Here is a 16,511-nt window from a genome sequence, read left to right as displayed (position 1 = left end):
GATTTCTTGAGATTAGCATTTGGCATTCCTGCATCGTTGGTGCAGGTTCTACCTGACTGGGAAAATGGAGGCTTTGCTCGCTAGGCCATTGCACCTGCGGAGAAGGAAATCACTTTATAGCCACTCTGCTTATGGAAATTTGCAAAAGATACCGAAAATCAAAGATGATGATCACTTCTTGGAGGCAAGGGGGTGAGACAGCCATGTGAAGGCAACAGTGTTAGGACTGGCAGGCTGAAGGAAAGTGAATGGTGAGTGGGAATGAGTGTGGGGTGGCCAAAAACAGCTGAGACCCTATGTGAGTGATGAGTCGCTGGGACTGGGGAACTTGGGGGTTTCCAAAAGTTGGCTGCAACTTGACAACACATTCCACCACCACAGAGCAATGAATAAGTCTGCCCGATAAATTCATAAGGAATTATTTTTTACACAATTTTAGAATGGCAGCTCAAGGACTAAGGTCAATGAATAGCTAGACTAATGGGGCAAGGCCATGGCTCAGTGGTAGAGCATCTGCTTGGCATGCAGAAGATCCCAGGTTCAATCCCCGGCATCTCCAGTTAAAGGAACCAGGCAAGTAGGTGATGTGAAAGACTTTCTGTGCCTGAGACCCTGGAGAGCCCCTGCCGGTCTGAGTAGACAATACTGACTTTGATGGACTAAGGGTTTGATTCAGTATAAGGCAGCTTCATGTGTTCAAGTCTTAAAATTTGCCCAGAAATCAATCTTATTTAACATTATTTCCCCCTTTTTTCTGTGCCATGTTCTCCTGTAGGACACAGAGATCCTCAACACAGCCATTCTGACCGGGAAGACTGTGTCCCTTCCCGTTAAAGTGGTCGCTGTGGAAGAGGATGGGTCAGTGATTGATGTGTCAGAGTCCGTGGAGTGCAGATCAGCTGATGAAGACGTCCTAAAGGTAAGGCAGTGACGGCAAAGTCCTGAAGAATTCAAGACTGGCCTTAGTGGTCCATCAAGTCTCCGGTTCGGACTCCTCCCATAGCAGCTTGGCCTTTCTCTGCTGTTTTCTGTCGTTGTCTAAGATTCTGAAATAATATTGCTTTTTTACGTGGTTAGCAGTCATGGCTGATACCCATTCATAGATTCATAGAATCACAGAATCATAGAGTTGGAAGGGGAGGATAAAATGGAGGAGAGAAGAATGATGTGAGCTGCTTTGGGCCCCCAGTAGGGGAAAAAAGATGGGTTATGCATGAAGTAAATAAGTAAATAAATAACTCGCTAGCACAGATTGAGAGTTTGGGTGTGTGTCTGCCTCAGCTGGCTCGCGGGCCGGATAAGAGCTCTCAGGGGGTTGGATCCAGCCCGCAGGCCTTATGTTTGACACCCTTATAGAATCATACAGGCCATCTCGTCCCACCGCCTGCTTAATGCAGGATCAGCCTAAAGCATCCTTGACAAGTGCTTGTCCAGCCTCTGCTTAAACACTGCCAGAGAGGGGGAGCTCGCCACCTCCCTAGGCAGCTGGTTCCACTGTTGATTACAACTGTTACTATAAAAAAATTTTCTCCTAATATCCAACCAGTACTTCTCTGCCTGCAATTTAAACCCATTTTTGCAAGTCCTATCCTCTGCTTCCAACAGGCACAACTCTGCCCACCTCTAGGTAACAGCCCTTCAAATACTTCAAGAGAGCAATCCTGTCCCCCCTCAACCTCCTCTCCTCCAGACTGAACATTCCCAACTCCCTCAGCCTTTCCTAAGAGGTCTCCATTGATAGAGAGCTTTCCTCTGTGGATTTGTCTAATGCCTTGTACTGAAATCTGAGTAGGACTGAAGAACCTTCTATTTCTGCAGCCTCTGGGAAGGGAAATTTCCTTCTGGGTTTCTCAGCACTAATTACCTCTTCTTTTTAAAACGTTTGTGACCTGACACAGCCGTTTTGGTTGCTCCCCGCGGATATCCGTTTGATCGTCTAAGACTTGCGACTTTTGTATTTTTAACTGATCGGTCTAACCTTCTTTGCCGAGATGGAGCATTCCTCAAAGAGATCACAAGCTTTGTCGGGGGATCATTAACCGGACCTTTAATATTCGGCTTGGCCTCTTGCACGTTCTGAAAGAGATTGCTCTGGTTTTACGCCAGATCTTGAAATTCCCCATCTTTTCTCACTGTTAAGGACGTCGAATGAGTTCATTTATTGAGTACCATGAAACTCCTGGAGAGGGAAAGAGGTCCGGCGGGTTCGCCAAATGATTTTTTTGTGTGTGGTTTCATTCTTCTGCCAATGAGACACGGGAAAACTTTCTTTTGATAACAGCAGACTGAAAAGGACTTACAGGTAGCTTTTCAGGGCTCTATGGGTGGAAGCAGCGGTGTGGTTGCTCCTCCATAGTTCTCTGAGAAGATCAGAACATCGAGATCATGAGGGGAGGGCTGATGGCATCGTAGCCTTCTGTTCGAGCACTGTGGTGTCATGGTTGCGAATGTCGGACTAGTATCTGGAGCACCCTGGAACCTTCTGCGTGCAAAGTGGGGTTCTCTATCACTAAACCACAGCCCCTCACTCAGATCAGATCAAGTTTATTGTATAAGGCCATAGGCCGTTACAATCTAAAACAATATAACAACAAGTTAAAATATACAAAACCAGAATCGTTCAAAGAATACGGAAATTAAAATACACTCATTCAGCACTATCCAGCTTTTTACCACCTTTCGTGATTTGCTTTACTGTGATCTTCTTGGCCGCCAGGCCAAACAGTGCCATTTTTTGGGAAATATAAGGGTCCATATCTGATAACAAATTGATTAATTTGTCAACACCAGATGATAATTGTGGTGCTGAAAGAATGTTTGCCAAAAACATGTTCTGGGCCTCAGTATATAAAGGACAGGCCAGAACATAATGGGGGAGATCATCTACTGAACCACCACATACACCAAAGCTTCTTAAACTGTGAGCCGTGACCCCATATGTGGTCGCGTAACTGAATGTGGGGGTCGAGAAAAATTTGGCAACAGTAAAAGGTTTCTTTATGATTTATTATCAGTATTGGGAGCCAGCGTGGTGTAGTGGTTAAGAGCAGTGGTTTGGAGTGGTGGACTCTAATCTGGAGAACTGGGTTTGATTCCCCACTCCTCCACATGAGCGGCAGAGGCTAATCTGGTGAACTGGATTTGTTTCCCCGCTCCTATGCATGAAGCCAGCTCGGTGACCTTGGGCTAGTCACAGCTCTCTAAGAGCTCTCTCAGTCCCACCTACCTCACAGAGTGTCTGTTGTGGGGAGGGGAAGCTGATTGTAAGCTGGTTTGATTCTCCCATAAGTGGTAGAGAAAGCTGGCATATAAAAACCAACTCTTCTCCTCCTCCTCCTCCTCCTCCTGGTCAAATACTGTAATGAGTCTCGTCAAGCAGGGTTTGTGTAATTGCCTAATTTTGTGTTTCTTTGCCCCATTAATTCTGTCCCTTGTTGTCCCTTCCTAATTGCGGAGATGTCTCGTGTCCTGTTGCCTGCAACTAACATTCCTTAACCTTTTGCACCTGCTTAGCAGATTTTGATATAGCAGATGATGTCAGAGGGCTCTGGGGAAGGGCCTCGGGTTTGTCCCCCAGGACTGGTCTTTCCAGGAAGGAACGGGAAGGCATGGACTTTGTGATGGGAAATTCTGACATGATCCACACTCTTTTCACTTCTGTGAGGAAAGGTCCATTATTTGGCTCTGAACTCGGCTGGCTCAAGTCCTAAAGTCACTGTTATTTATTAACCACCCCAAAACGCCCATAATTATGACAAACTCCAGAGAGGCAGCCGTGCTGTCTTGCTGCAGCTAAGGCAATAAAGTGTCTGGCAGCACCTTAAAATCCAACGCATTTATTGCGGTGGGAGCTTTTATGAAATGAAGCCTATTTCTTCAGCTGCCCAAAGGCTTTGCTTTCAGTTGACAGAAGGAGATATACATGGGGGGCAAATACCAAGACATTTGAACAGTTCTGCGGGGTCAAACCAAGAAACCACCTCTTCTTATCTCTTCTCTTTAAAACCCGTTGGGGTTGCTATAAATCAGCTGCAAGTTCATGGCTGCCATCAAGCATGTGTAGAGAGCCAGCATGGTGTTGTGGTTAAGAATGGCAGACTTTAATCTGGTGAAATGGGTTAGTTTCCCCACTCCTCCACATGCAGCTTGCTGGGAGACCTTGGGCTAGTCACAGTTCTCTCCAAACTCTCTCACCCTCACCTACCTCACAAGGTGTCTGTTGTGGGGAGAGGAAGGGAAGGTTTGAGACTTCTTAAAGGTAGAGAAAATCAGGGTATAAAAACCAACTCTTCATCTTCTTGAGCACATGAACACATGAAGCTGCCTTCTACTGAATCAGACCCGTGGTTCATCAAAGTCAGTATTGTCTACTCAGACCAGCAGTGGCTCTCCAGGGTCACAGGCAGAGGTCTTTCAGGTCACCTACTTGCCTAGTCCCTTTAACTGGAGATGCCGGGGATTGAACCTGGGACCTTCTGCATGTCAAGCAGATGCTCTACCAGTGAGCCACAGCCCTCCTCCTTCTCCTTCTCCTTCGCCTCTTCCTTCTCCTTCTCCTCCTCCTCCTCCTCCTCCTTCTCCTTCTCCTCCTCCTCCTTCTCCTTCTCCTTCTTCTACCATGCCGCCTTCCCTCCAGGCCAGCGTATGACTTCCAGCATTAGTTCAGTGTGTTTTCCCGAATGATCCAAATCAGCAAAGGTTCTGCACTTTGCATTGATTTTTTCTTTCTTTCTAGAAGAGGCAGCTGGATATTTACCTAGCTTTTCTTGGGATCTCTAATCAGCTTTGCCTTCCCCCTGCTCCACGAGGTTTAATCAGGTTTCTCTAAACATTGCTGGAGTGAATGCGTTTGTGGTTTAATTTACCCGCACCTGCCTTTTGGCAACGCATTCCAAGAGATGCTCTCCAGAGACTTATAATTGACACTGAAGACAAGGATGATGAGTGTGACACGCCACAGTTGTTGAAGTGCTGGCGGTTAATTTATTTGACATAAAAGCTCCTGCCATTGACAGATCTCAACTGTCTTTTCCCTCGGGTGGAAAGGTGGTGGGTATTTTATGTGGTTGTTAGTTTTTTTCCCCTCCCCGTATACCCACAGCTAGAAACCTGAGCTAGAAAATATTTTGAAGTGTAAGGATGTGACTCTGGCCACCAAGACTAGATTAATTCATGCCATCATATTCCCTATTACTATGTATGGGTGTGAAAGCTGGACAGTGAAGAAAGCTGATAGGAAGAAAATAGATTCCTTTGAAATGTGGTGTTGGAGGAGAGTGTTACGGATTCCGTGGACTGCCAAAAAAACAAATCAGTGGGTTATAGATCAAATCAAGCCTGAACTGACCCTAGAAGCTAAAATGACTAAACTGAGGCTGTCGTATTTTGGTCACGTCATGAGACGACAAGAGTCACTGGAAAAGACCGTCATGTTAGGAAAAGTAGAGGGCAGCAGGAAAAGAGGAAGACCCAACAAGAGATGGATTGACTCAATAAAGGAAGCCACAGCCTTCAATTTGCAAGATCTGAGCAAGGCTGTCAAAGATAGGACATTTTGGACGACTTTCATTCATAGGGTCGCCATGAGTCGGAAGCGACTTGACGGCACTTAACACACACACAGAAACCTGAATGAAAGTGTCCCCTCCTTTCGCAAATGAAGCCACAGTAAATGTTTTGAGTGTAAAAGCTGTGCATCTCCTCCCCACCGCCCCACCCTACTTATGCGGGGGGGAGGGGCGGCGTAAAAAAAGCTATCTCGGTACTTGAAGGTAGCCCTCAAGTGACAGCTGATTTATGGCGACCCTGTAGGATTGTCAAGACAAGAGACAAACAGAGGTGGTTTGCCATTGTCAGCCTCCGCATAGCAACACTGGAATTCCTTGGTGGCCTCCCATCCAAGTGCTAACCAGGGCAAACCCTGCTTAGCTTCCTAGAACTGAAGAGATCAGGCCAACCTAGACCACCCAAGTCAGGGCCTCTTGGTCATTGAAAGACAGCAGATTTAGTGTCAGGTGAACCATGAACACATGGAGCTGCCTTATACTGAATCAAACCCTTGGTCCATCAAAGTCAGTATTGTCTACTCAGACCAGCAGCGGCTCTCCAAGGTCTCAGGCAGGGGTCTTTCACATCACCTACTTGCCTAGTCCCTTTATCTGGAGATGCTGGGGAATGAACCTGGGACCTTTTGCATGCCAAGCAGATGCTCTACCACTGAGCCACAGCCCCTCCCCAATGTGAGGAGGAAGTTCCAGAGACTCAGGGTCATTCCCAGATGTCTATGGTATTTACACCCTTTAGACACATAGTAAATTTGACTGTTGGGCATGTTTGCAGCAAAATTCACAACATTGTCTATGCTGACTGGCAGTGGCTCTCCAGGATCTCTGGTTGAGGCCTTTCCCATCACCTACTGTCCTGACCTGGATGGCCTGGCTAGCCAAATCTTGCCACACCATGGAAGCTAAGCAGGGTAAGTTCTTGGATGGGAGACCACCAAAGAAGACCAGGGTCGCTGTGCAGAGGCCGGTAATTGCAAGCCACCTCTGTTCATCTCTTGCCTTCAATCCCCTATGGGACCACTATAAGTCAGCAGCGACTGGACTGCACTTCTCGCCGCCACTACCTAACCCTTTTTACTGGAGATTCCGAGGACTGAACCTGGGAACCTTTGCTTGTAAAACAAGTGTTCTCCCACTGAGCCACTGCCCCTTCCCATGTGCTGGGGTGTGTGTGTGATAGAGAGAGAGTAGCCAAGAGCAAGGTATCAAAAAAAGCTGTTCTCTCTAATGACTCTAAAGAGAAGGGAATTATTTTTGTGAATGGGGGAATAATGGGAGATACAAGAGCCTCCTCGAGTTAGGAAACCAGGCTTCTCAGATGAATGAAAGTTCTAATGAAGAGGGCGTTCACAGTTCTTTGAGTCTTATTGATCTTTTTCTTTGAACGGTGCCATCAGGAAGAGTCAGACCTGTACAGGATTCATTAGCTCAGTCCGAGGTCCATGGAATAGCTTGTGGAACCCAAAGGGCTTGAATGAGTGGGATTTTTTGCTTTCCCCTCAACAATAGACACTCTGGAGACCAAGTCCTATGAGGAAAGGTTGAAGGAGCTGGGTATGTTTAGCCTGAAGAGGAGAAGACTGAGAGGGGATATGATAACCATCTTCAAGTACTTGAAGGGCTGTCATATAGAGGAGGGTGCCAAGTTGTTTTCTGTTGCCTCAGAAGGTCGGACCAGAACCAACGGGTTGAAATTAAATCAAAAGAGTTTCCGGCTAAACATTAGAAAGAATTTTCTAACAGTTAGAGCGGTTCCTCAGCGGAACAGGCTTCCTCGGGAGGTGCTAAGTGCTCCTTCCCTGGAGGTTTTTAAGCAGAGGCTAGATGGCCATCTGTCAGCAATGCTGATTCTATGAACTTAGGCAGATGATGAGAGGGAGGGCATCTTGGCCATCTTCTGGGCATGGAGTAGGGGTCACTGGGGGTATGTGGGGGAGGTAGTTGTGAATTTCCTGCATGGTGCAGGGGGTTGGACTAGATGACCCTGGTGGTCTCTTCCAACTCTATGATCCCATATCACGAATTAGATTTGCCTGGTAGCGTGGAAGTGAGAGGAGTTCTTTGAGACACGAAAGTCCAAACTCCTGTTTGGTGCACGGTTTCCTGTCCAAGATTTTTTGATGCCACAGATTCAGCTGGGGATATTTTTTTCTGCACTTGCAAGCCAGTGGTAGTAGATATGCCTCAGTGTGGGGACAGAATCCTTTTATCTGAGCTTTTAGAGCAACATGACCAACTGCCATACTGTGGGGTTACTTTTTAGTGTGCAGCTCAACTTAACCTAGAAAAAGAAGAACTGGCTCCTCCACATGAAGCCAGCTGGGTGACCTTGGGCTTTTCACAGCTCTCTTAGAACTTTCTCAGTCCCACCTACCTCACAGGGTGTCTATTGCGGTGATGGGAAGGGAAGGTGATTGTAAGCCGGTTTGATTCTCCCTTAAATGGTAGAGAAAGCCGGCATATAAAAACCGATTCTTCTTCTTCTTCTTCTTCCTACACACATATGTACGGTAACCTGTATAAGGTGCAAATTGTGCCACATGATCGGTGGGAAGACATCCATTTCAGCTACATTATCAAAGGGCTAAGGTGCCACTTCCTTCCTACTGCCCTTATTTTTTTCATGAGCAGATCCTGATTACATCCAGGGACTATTTTCACAAAAAGTCATGTCTGTCTCCTTCTCCCTCCTTAGCGCTTGCCTTTGTGCCTGCTTCTCTTATTTATTTGTTTGTTTTTGCTTGAAAGCCTGTAAAGGAGAACCTAAAGAGACAAAGGGCTTATTTCCATTCCTTCGCATCTTTCTAATGCACTGAGAGGGGAGCATGACCTCTTCCTTTTCGCCTCTCCCCCTTCCCTTAATTTGCTCCTCTCTTTTGCTGAGGCATAACTGCAAGCTTTCCCTTGTGGCTCTAAAGTGTCTGATCTTAAAAAGCCTACTTCATGGTCCTCCATCCCAGGCAATGATTCATCTTGCTTGACTGTTTGAATAAGATATCTTTTTACCCCCAGTTTGGAAAATTGTTCAACTATATGCATTCAGAGCTTCTGCTTCTGAGGACCGTAGTGTATCTATTGTGTCCAAATGGAAAATTTAAACTAAAACACACCCATGAAGCCTTTTCCAGAGAGCAACTACTTGGTTCTGCTGAAGGCTGAATGGTGGGAGAGGATTGCGGACAATGGGACTTCTTGAAAAACTGGACTCCATGTTTGATGATAATTTGATGGGATGGCAATATTTGGCAAAAAAGAGTCTCCCATTCAAAAGGAGGATTAGAAGCACTGCTGTGTTTGAAAAAAAACATCTAGGCAACATGGTACCGTGATATCATTACATTACACATGAACACATGAAGCTGCCTTATACTGAATCAGACCCTTGGTCCATCAAAGTCAGTATTGTCTACTCAGACCAGTAGCGGCTCTCCAGGGTCTTAGGCAGAGGTCTTTCACATCACCTAACTTGCCTAGTCCCTTTAACTGGAGATGCCGGGAATTGAACCTGGGACCTTCTGCATGCCAATCAGATGCTATACCACTGAGCCATGGCCCAGTCAGCTTAACTGAGGGACCCACATGGTCACATGAAGCTGCCTTATACTGAATCAAACCCCTGGTCCATCAAAGTCAGTATTGTCTACTCAGGCCGACAGCGGCTCTCCAGGGTATCAAGTAGCTGTCTTTCACATCACCTACTTGCCCAGTCCCTTTAACTGGAGATTCCTGGGATTGAACCTGGGACCTTCTGCATGCCAAGCAGAGGTTCTACCACTGAGTCACAGCCCCTCCCCATTAGTTGTATGACCCCTGATTGGATGTGAAAGTGAGTGAAACAGTGCCGAAAAACCCAGGTTTTTGGGGGCAAGGCGTTTTGGAGAACATTTCAGTGTCCTTGAAATTCCGCTTTTCACTTGAGAAATTGCTAATGAAATTTTGGCTCGGCCCGTCTTCCACCCCTCCCTGCCTTGCTGCTGACAAAATTGATTGTTTTGCAGTGTCACAACGAGTCAACAATGTAAGTTCATCCCGAGGTGTGTTGTTTGCAATTTATTTGTGGTCGCTTTCTAAATAAAAGGAAGAACATAAGCCGCCAGTCCGCACATTTTGCTTTGCATCCTTGAAGTGAATCTTTCAGTGCTGCGGTGTGTCAAGTGGTGTTCCTCCCCTCTTCCTATTGTTAAGTAAATTTGCGCAGAGTCTCGGAGTTCTATCCACTTGGGAAAAGCCTTCTGTTCCTCTCTCGACTTAACAGTGGGGCTGGTTTCATCACCTTCTGTTGCCGCTGAGCTGCTTCACGTTTCTTCTCCCTTGAGTAAAAGCACGCCATTGCCAATATCAGCGTTTTTAGGCTCGTGTAAGAGAGTCTTCGATCTCGGGAACCTTCTAAAGGAATTTGGACACTCTTTGTTGAAGTGATGTACCTTTCCCGGCAGCTGCATTCCATTAGATCCACCAAGAGAATTATCTGGCACAAGTCCCATTGAAGTACATCATTCCATTTCAAGGAGGGATGGATTGAATGACTTCCTATTGGTTTGATGAGGATTTCAGTGAAAGTGTCAGCAAATTCATGGAGGCTCACTCATGCTGGAGAGCCAGCGTGGTGTAGTGGTTAAGAGCGATGGTTTGGTGGACTCTAATCTGGAGAACCGGGTTTGATTCCCCCCTCCTCCACATGAGTGGCGGAGGCTAATCTGGTGAACTGGATTTGTTTTCCCAGTCCTATGCACAAAGCCAGCTGGGTGACCTTGGGCTAGTCACGCTTTCTCAGCCTCGCCTACCTCACAAGGTGTCTGTTGTGAGGAGGGGAAGGGAAGGTGATTGTAAGCTAGTTTGATGCTGCCTTAAGTGGTGGAGAAAGTTGGCATATAAAAACCAACTCTTCTTCTTCTATCCTCACCAGCCCCACAAACCAAGGTTACCCCAAGCCTCGTTTTTGAGGCTGGGAGTCTGTGCTTCCTTCCCACTCCTACTCATGAAGCCAGCTGGGTGACCTTGGGCTAGTCACAGCTCTCTTAGAGCTCTCTCAGCCCCGCCTACCTCACAGGGTGTCTGTTGTGGGGAGGGGAACGTAAGCTGATTTGATTCTTCCTTAAGTGGTAGAGAAAGTTGGCATATAAAAACCAACTCTTCTTCTTCTTCCTGGTATGGTTGCAGACAGATGATGGAAGAGAATTCATGTGCCTATGTGCTGTTAAGTCAAAACTGGCTTATGGTGACCCCAACAAAGGGCTTTCAAGGCAAGTGAGAAGCAGAGGTGATTTGCCATGGCCTTCCTCTGCAGAGTTTTCCTTGTAGGTCTCCCATCCAGATGCCAACACCGCTTAGCTTTCAAGATCTGACAAGACTACACCATGCTGCCTTCCCTCCCAGAAGTTACTTTAAGGCCCTTTAATTGGTGGTTTGGCCCTGAACTTGATGGCTCAGGCTAGCCCAAGCCATTAGATCTTGGAAGCTAAGCAGGGTCGGCCCTGGTTAGTACTTGGATGGGAGACCACCAAGGAAATCTGGAATGTGTCCAGAGGAGGGCAACAAAGATGGTGAGGGGTCTGGAGACCAAGTCCTATGAGGAAAGGTTGAAGGGGTTGGGTATGTTTAGCCTGAAGAGGAGAAGACTGAGAGGTGATACGATAACCAGCTTCAAGTACTTGAAGAGCTGTCATATAGAGGATGGTGCGGAGTTGTTTTCTGTTGCCCCAGAAGGTCAGACCAGAACCAACAGGTTGAAATTAAATCAAAAGAGTTTCCGTCTAGACATTAGGAAAAAATTTCTAACAGTTAGAGTGGTTCCTCAGTGGAACAGGCTTCCTTGGGAGGTGGTAAGCTCTCCTTCCCTGGAGGTTTTTAAGCAGAGGTCAGCCATGCTGATTCTATGACCTTAAGCAGATGATGAGAGGGAGGGCACCTTGGCCATCTTCTGGAACTGTAGTAGGGGTCACTGGGGATGTGGGGGGAGGAGATAGTTGTAAATTTCCTTCATTGTGCAGGGGGTTGGACTGAATGACCCTGATAGTCTCTTCCAACTCTATTATTCTATGATTCTAAGTCCAGGCATGCTACATAGAGGGAGGCAGTAGGAAACCACCTCTGTTCATTTCTTGGCTTGAAAAACGCATAGGGTCACCATATGTCCACCGCAACTTGACAGCACTTTTCACCACCAGTTGGTAGTTTGAGATGTCAGCAGAGATGTTGAAGTGAGTTTCCAGTTCATCTAAAAACCTTTGATGGCCAAGGCCATTCAGCACCTTGGACAGAGCAGCATGGATGGAGAGATTTCCCATTTAGTGTTGTTCCTTGAACCGAAGGATTGTTGTGCAAGCTGCAGAATGGTGCACACTGAAAAATACCCATAGCTAATACCATGGGATAAATATATTTTTAACCAAATGCGTAGGAATGAGACACATGCCGCAAAGGTATTATTACTTAAGGAACATTTAAACTGTAATTGTTATTACGTTGAGCTTGTTTGCGATCTGTTTAATCGATATTAAAAATGGTCGTATTAAATTATTTTGATCCAATCTTTCATTTTACATTTTATAAAAAACAACAACATAGTACAACCTTTGATTACAGTTGTAGCCCTTGCTCTATACCTAGTGCAAGAGGAAAATACCTGTTTGGATACTGTAAGGCGTCTGAGATATTGCAAATTAAAGAAAAAAATAGTTCAGCTGACATAAAGGCACATGGAAAGGGACTGCCAGATGCACCCAATTATATGGGGGGAACAATACAAGCTAAGCCTTTTTTTATTTGAGGAAGATTTTAATTAGGGGGTAATCCCACTATCGATTGGCTCTGTTCCCCAGTGTCTGTGCTTTATTGTTGTAATCTTTCCGGTTCTTATTGACGTTGCAGTTTTTAAACTGTTGGCTTGCTTTTTGGGGTTTGTTTCTCAGTTGCTTTTATAAATGGGACCTGCCGTGCTATGAACCACCTCAAGAGTGAAAACGGAGAGGCAGTATACGAATATTTTAAATCAACAGAAATCAGCATCCCCTTCCCCTGATAATTTCAGGACAAAAATATTGGGGCATCAAATGTATTTGTTGTGGCAGGTAGCTTGGCCCTTCTGGTTCTGAGATGGGCACTCCAGTTATTCTAGAAGTCTCTCTGTGTCCCTGCAGTTGCCTCTGTGAGAGAAATGGCGGCAAAGACATGATGCCAGTTGATAAGGGAGTTTCTCGGGAGTGGTCTTTAGTACTGAGGCTGCTGGTTGGGAATCATTAAGGAGGGCAAGTGAGAAAATTAGCCTAGCAGAGCCTCTGGGGTGCTCCCTCATTCTGTTTGGAGTGCAAGTGAGGGTCCCTCATAGCTATCTTCCTCTGATGGGCAAGGGAGAAGGTCACCACTAGTCTCAAGGCCACCAGTGTCCTGGGATAGCTTCTAGACAGATAGAAAGTCCAAAGGTACCTCCTAGATAGATAGATTCTGATGCCGAAGAGTTAGAGTTGTGGGCTGTGCCACCAAGTTGGAGAAGCAACTTTTCTGGTGGCCTTCTAGGATCTGGAGAAGTAGGAGCTCAGAAGCCACATCACACGTGGAATATGCATGTCACACAGCTCTGTGAACTGAACCCTGTGACTGGGAAGAAGAATGCATCAACACACTGAAGCTGCCTTATACTGAATCAGACCATTCATAGAATCCTAGAATCATAGAGTTGGAAGGGACCACCAGGGTCATCTAGTCCAGCCCTGCACAATGCAGGACATTCACAACTACCTCCCCCCACACCCCCAGTGCCCCTACTCCATGCCCAGAAGATGGCAAAAAAAAAAAACCCTTCTAGGATCCCTGGCCAATCTGGCCTGGAGGGAAATTGATTCCTGACCCAAAGTGGTGATCGGCGTTACCCTGGGCATGTAAGAAAGGGCCACAAGAGCCAAACACTGACACAACCCTTCTTTCCCTCCCTCTCAGGATCTGCCTAAGTTCACAGAATCGCATTACCAGGATCAAGTTCACAGAATCAGCATTGCTGACAGATGGCCATCTAGCCTCTGCTTAAAAACCTCCAAGGAAGGAGAGCCCACCACCTCCTGAGGAAGTCTATTCCACTGAGGAACCACTGTAACTGTTAGAAAATTCTTCCTAATGTTTAGCCGGAAACTCTTTTGATTTAATTTCAACCTGTTGGCTCTGTTCCGACCTTCTGGGGCAACAAAAAACAACTTGGCACCCTCCTCTCTATAACAGCCCTTCAAGTACTTGAACATGGTTATCATATCACCTCTCAGTCGTCTGCTCTCCAGGCATTGATCCATTGTCTGCTCAGGCAGGCAGCAGATCTCCAGAGTCTCAGGCAGAGGTCTTTCACGTCACCTACTACCTGGTCCTTTCAATGGTAGACAATGGGGATTGAACCTGGGAGCTTCTGCATGACAAGCAGATGCTCTACCACTGAGCCACAGCCTCTCCCCTTTAACCCCAGATGGATTACCAGGCTCATGAAATTGAAACTTTAAAAAAAGTAACTTTAAATAGACGCTCATTTGAAAGAAAACAAAACCATGTAAGTTTGTCCCATTTGGCTGTTTCCAAATAATACTTCAAAGGAGATGTAACAAATTTTTAATCATATCCTCAAGAGTTAGTGATAGATCTAAGTACCCGCTTCCCCCCCCCCGATCAATAATCCCCACATGCTTTGTTTTATTGGTGGGAGCGAAGTGTATCAAACCAAGGCCAGCCAGAAGATCTCTTGGCGAAGATGTATCTGGTGCCAGAAGGAGATGGCCCTCCACCATCAATCAACATGATGGTAGGTGCGCTGGGGATCGAAACCCATCCGACTGAAAAATTGGTGACCTAAAACCCAATCCATATTGCCGTCATGGTCCAGGAATGTTAGACAAGAGCAGTGAGGGGAAAGGTAGCAAATAGCCCAGTAGCAAACATCTTTGCTTTTAAGAGCGGTTTTCTTTCAAGTCAAGTCAAGTCAATAGGACCGTGTCTGTGGCTTGCATAAAACATGAGGTTTTAATAGAGTCATTTTGGCAAACAGGCCAACAAGAAGTGTTAGAACAAGTGATCTTTGGGGCCAAGGGTGTTTGTACACTGAAGAGGTACAAGCTCAGACACTGCTTTACCAGCTCTGCATGAGCTACGCCAGACTACATCTGGGGAGGGGGGTTCCCGGCCTGACTGACCATTTCTCCATACAAAAAGCGAACACAAAAATGCCTCTCTGTATGGGCTAGAGCCTTTGAAATGTGGTGATGGAGGAGTGTTACAGAAGTGCCAAAAAAACAAATCAGTGAGTTATGGATCAAATCAAGCCTGAACTAACCCTAGAAGCTAAAATGACTCAACTGAGGCTATCGTATTTTGGTCACCGGAAAAGACAGTCATGATAGGAAAAGTTGAAGGCAGCAGGAAAAGAGGAAAACCCAACAAGAGATGGATGGACTATATAAAGGAAGCCACAGCCCTCAGTTTGCAAGACCTGAGCAAGGCTGTTAAAGATAGGACATTTTGGAGGACATTGATTCATAGGGTCGCCATGAGTTGGAAGCGACTTGACAGCACTTAACACACACATGGGCTAGAGCCCTGATCAGGATAGCCCAGGCTAGCCTGATCTTGTCAGATCTCGGAAGCTAAGCAGGGTTGGCCCTGACTAGGGCTTGGATGGGAGACCACTGAGGAATACCAGGGTCATGACGCGGAGGCAGGCAATGGCCAACCACCTCTGAACATCTCTTGCCTTCAAAACCCTATGGGGTCGCCGTAAGTCAGCTGTGACTTGACAGCCCATTCCACCGGCACATATGGACTAGATGTCAGGAACACCGACTTGAATCTTTGGAATCTGAATTAATAGGTTCGAGCCCAGCTGCACCTTAGGGATCCACAAGATATTCAGGGTATAAGCGTTTGAGAATCAACCCTCCCTTCGTTAGACACCTGACCAATTAATAAGCTAATTAGTCTATCAGTGCAGCACACAGTACTCTTGTAGATGGTTACTGCTTTTTGCTGCCCCCCGACTGATAACACCTCTTGCTCATATTTTTTGCTCTCTGCCTCTCTCCCCAGTGACTGTGGGTTCCAATACAAGCCTGAAAGAGCCCGGTGTGATGTAGAGTCAGTGTGGTACAGAGGCTAGAGAAAGGGCAGCAGAGGATAGGACTCGCAATATTGGATTTAAATTGCGGGCGGAGAGGTACTGGCTGGATATTAAGGTAAAGGTCCCCTGTGAAGGCACCAGGTCATTCCTGACCCATGGGGTGACGTCACATCCCGACGTTTACTAGGCAGACTTTGTTTGCAGGGTGCCAGTGCCTTCCCCAGTCATTTTCCCTTTACCCCCAGCAAGTTGGGTCCTCATTTTACTGACCTTGGAAGGATGGAAGGCTGAGTCAACCTTGAGCCGCCTATCTGAAACCGACTTCCGTTGGGATAGAACTCAGGTCGTGAGCAGAGCTTGGACTGCAGTACTGCAGCTTACCACTCTGCGCCACGGGGCTCCTAAACAAGAGGAAAAACTTTTTTACAGTAAGAGTTGTTCGGGAGTGGAATCGGCTACCTAGGGAGGTGGCGAGCTCCCCCTCACTGGCAGTCTTTAAGCACAGGCTGGACAAGGCTGAGAGGGAGGGACTGGCCCGTGGTGATCCAGCAATCTTCCCGGACAGCGTGGGGATTTGAACCTGAGGATCTGAATCCACAGGTGGCACTTATCCAGTGGGGGCAGCCATCATCTAGGCCCATATTTTGCAACTTCCTGGGCCGAACTACAGTTTCCAGGCAGCCCTGTATGGATATCTGTTCTCGCCAGGATTAGAGCAGCATGGATTGTGGGGAGGGGCAGCTGGGTTAAAACAGCGCAACCACATGATGTGCAAAGAATTTGCCTTTTGGACCGCAATATCTCATCAGTTAGGCAAAAGAAAAAGAGTTAGTTTTTATACCACAATTTCTCTACATTTAAGG

At 46.6% G+C, this 16,511-nt stretch overlaps 1 protein-coding gene across 1 annotated transcript in view; it reads left to right on the top strand.

Moving 5' to 3' along the window:
- The window catches only part of TMEM132B (transmembrane protein 132B), a 209,077-nt gene that overhangs the window by 167,436 nt on the left and 25,130 nt on the right, over positions 1–16,511 (top strand). The window contains exon 5 of the mRNA XM_056859084.1: positions 776–919. Within this exon, the coding sequence (XP_056715062.1) occupies positions 776–919 (144 nt within the window). The remainder of the gene's footprint in view (positions 1–775; positions 920–16,511) is intronic.

Source organism: Euleptes europaea, chromosome 13 (assembly GCF_029931775.1).
Source record: "Euleptes europaea isolate rEulEur1 chromosome 13, rEulEur1.hap1, whole genome shotgun sequence".
Taxonomy (NCBI): Eukaryota; Metazoa; Chordata; class Lepidosauria; order Squamata; family Sphaerodactylidae; genus Euleptes; species Euleptes europaea.
The sequence above is the reverse complement of the archived record's forward strand: the minus strand, read 5'-3'. Positions and strand labels throughout refer to the sequence as shown.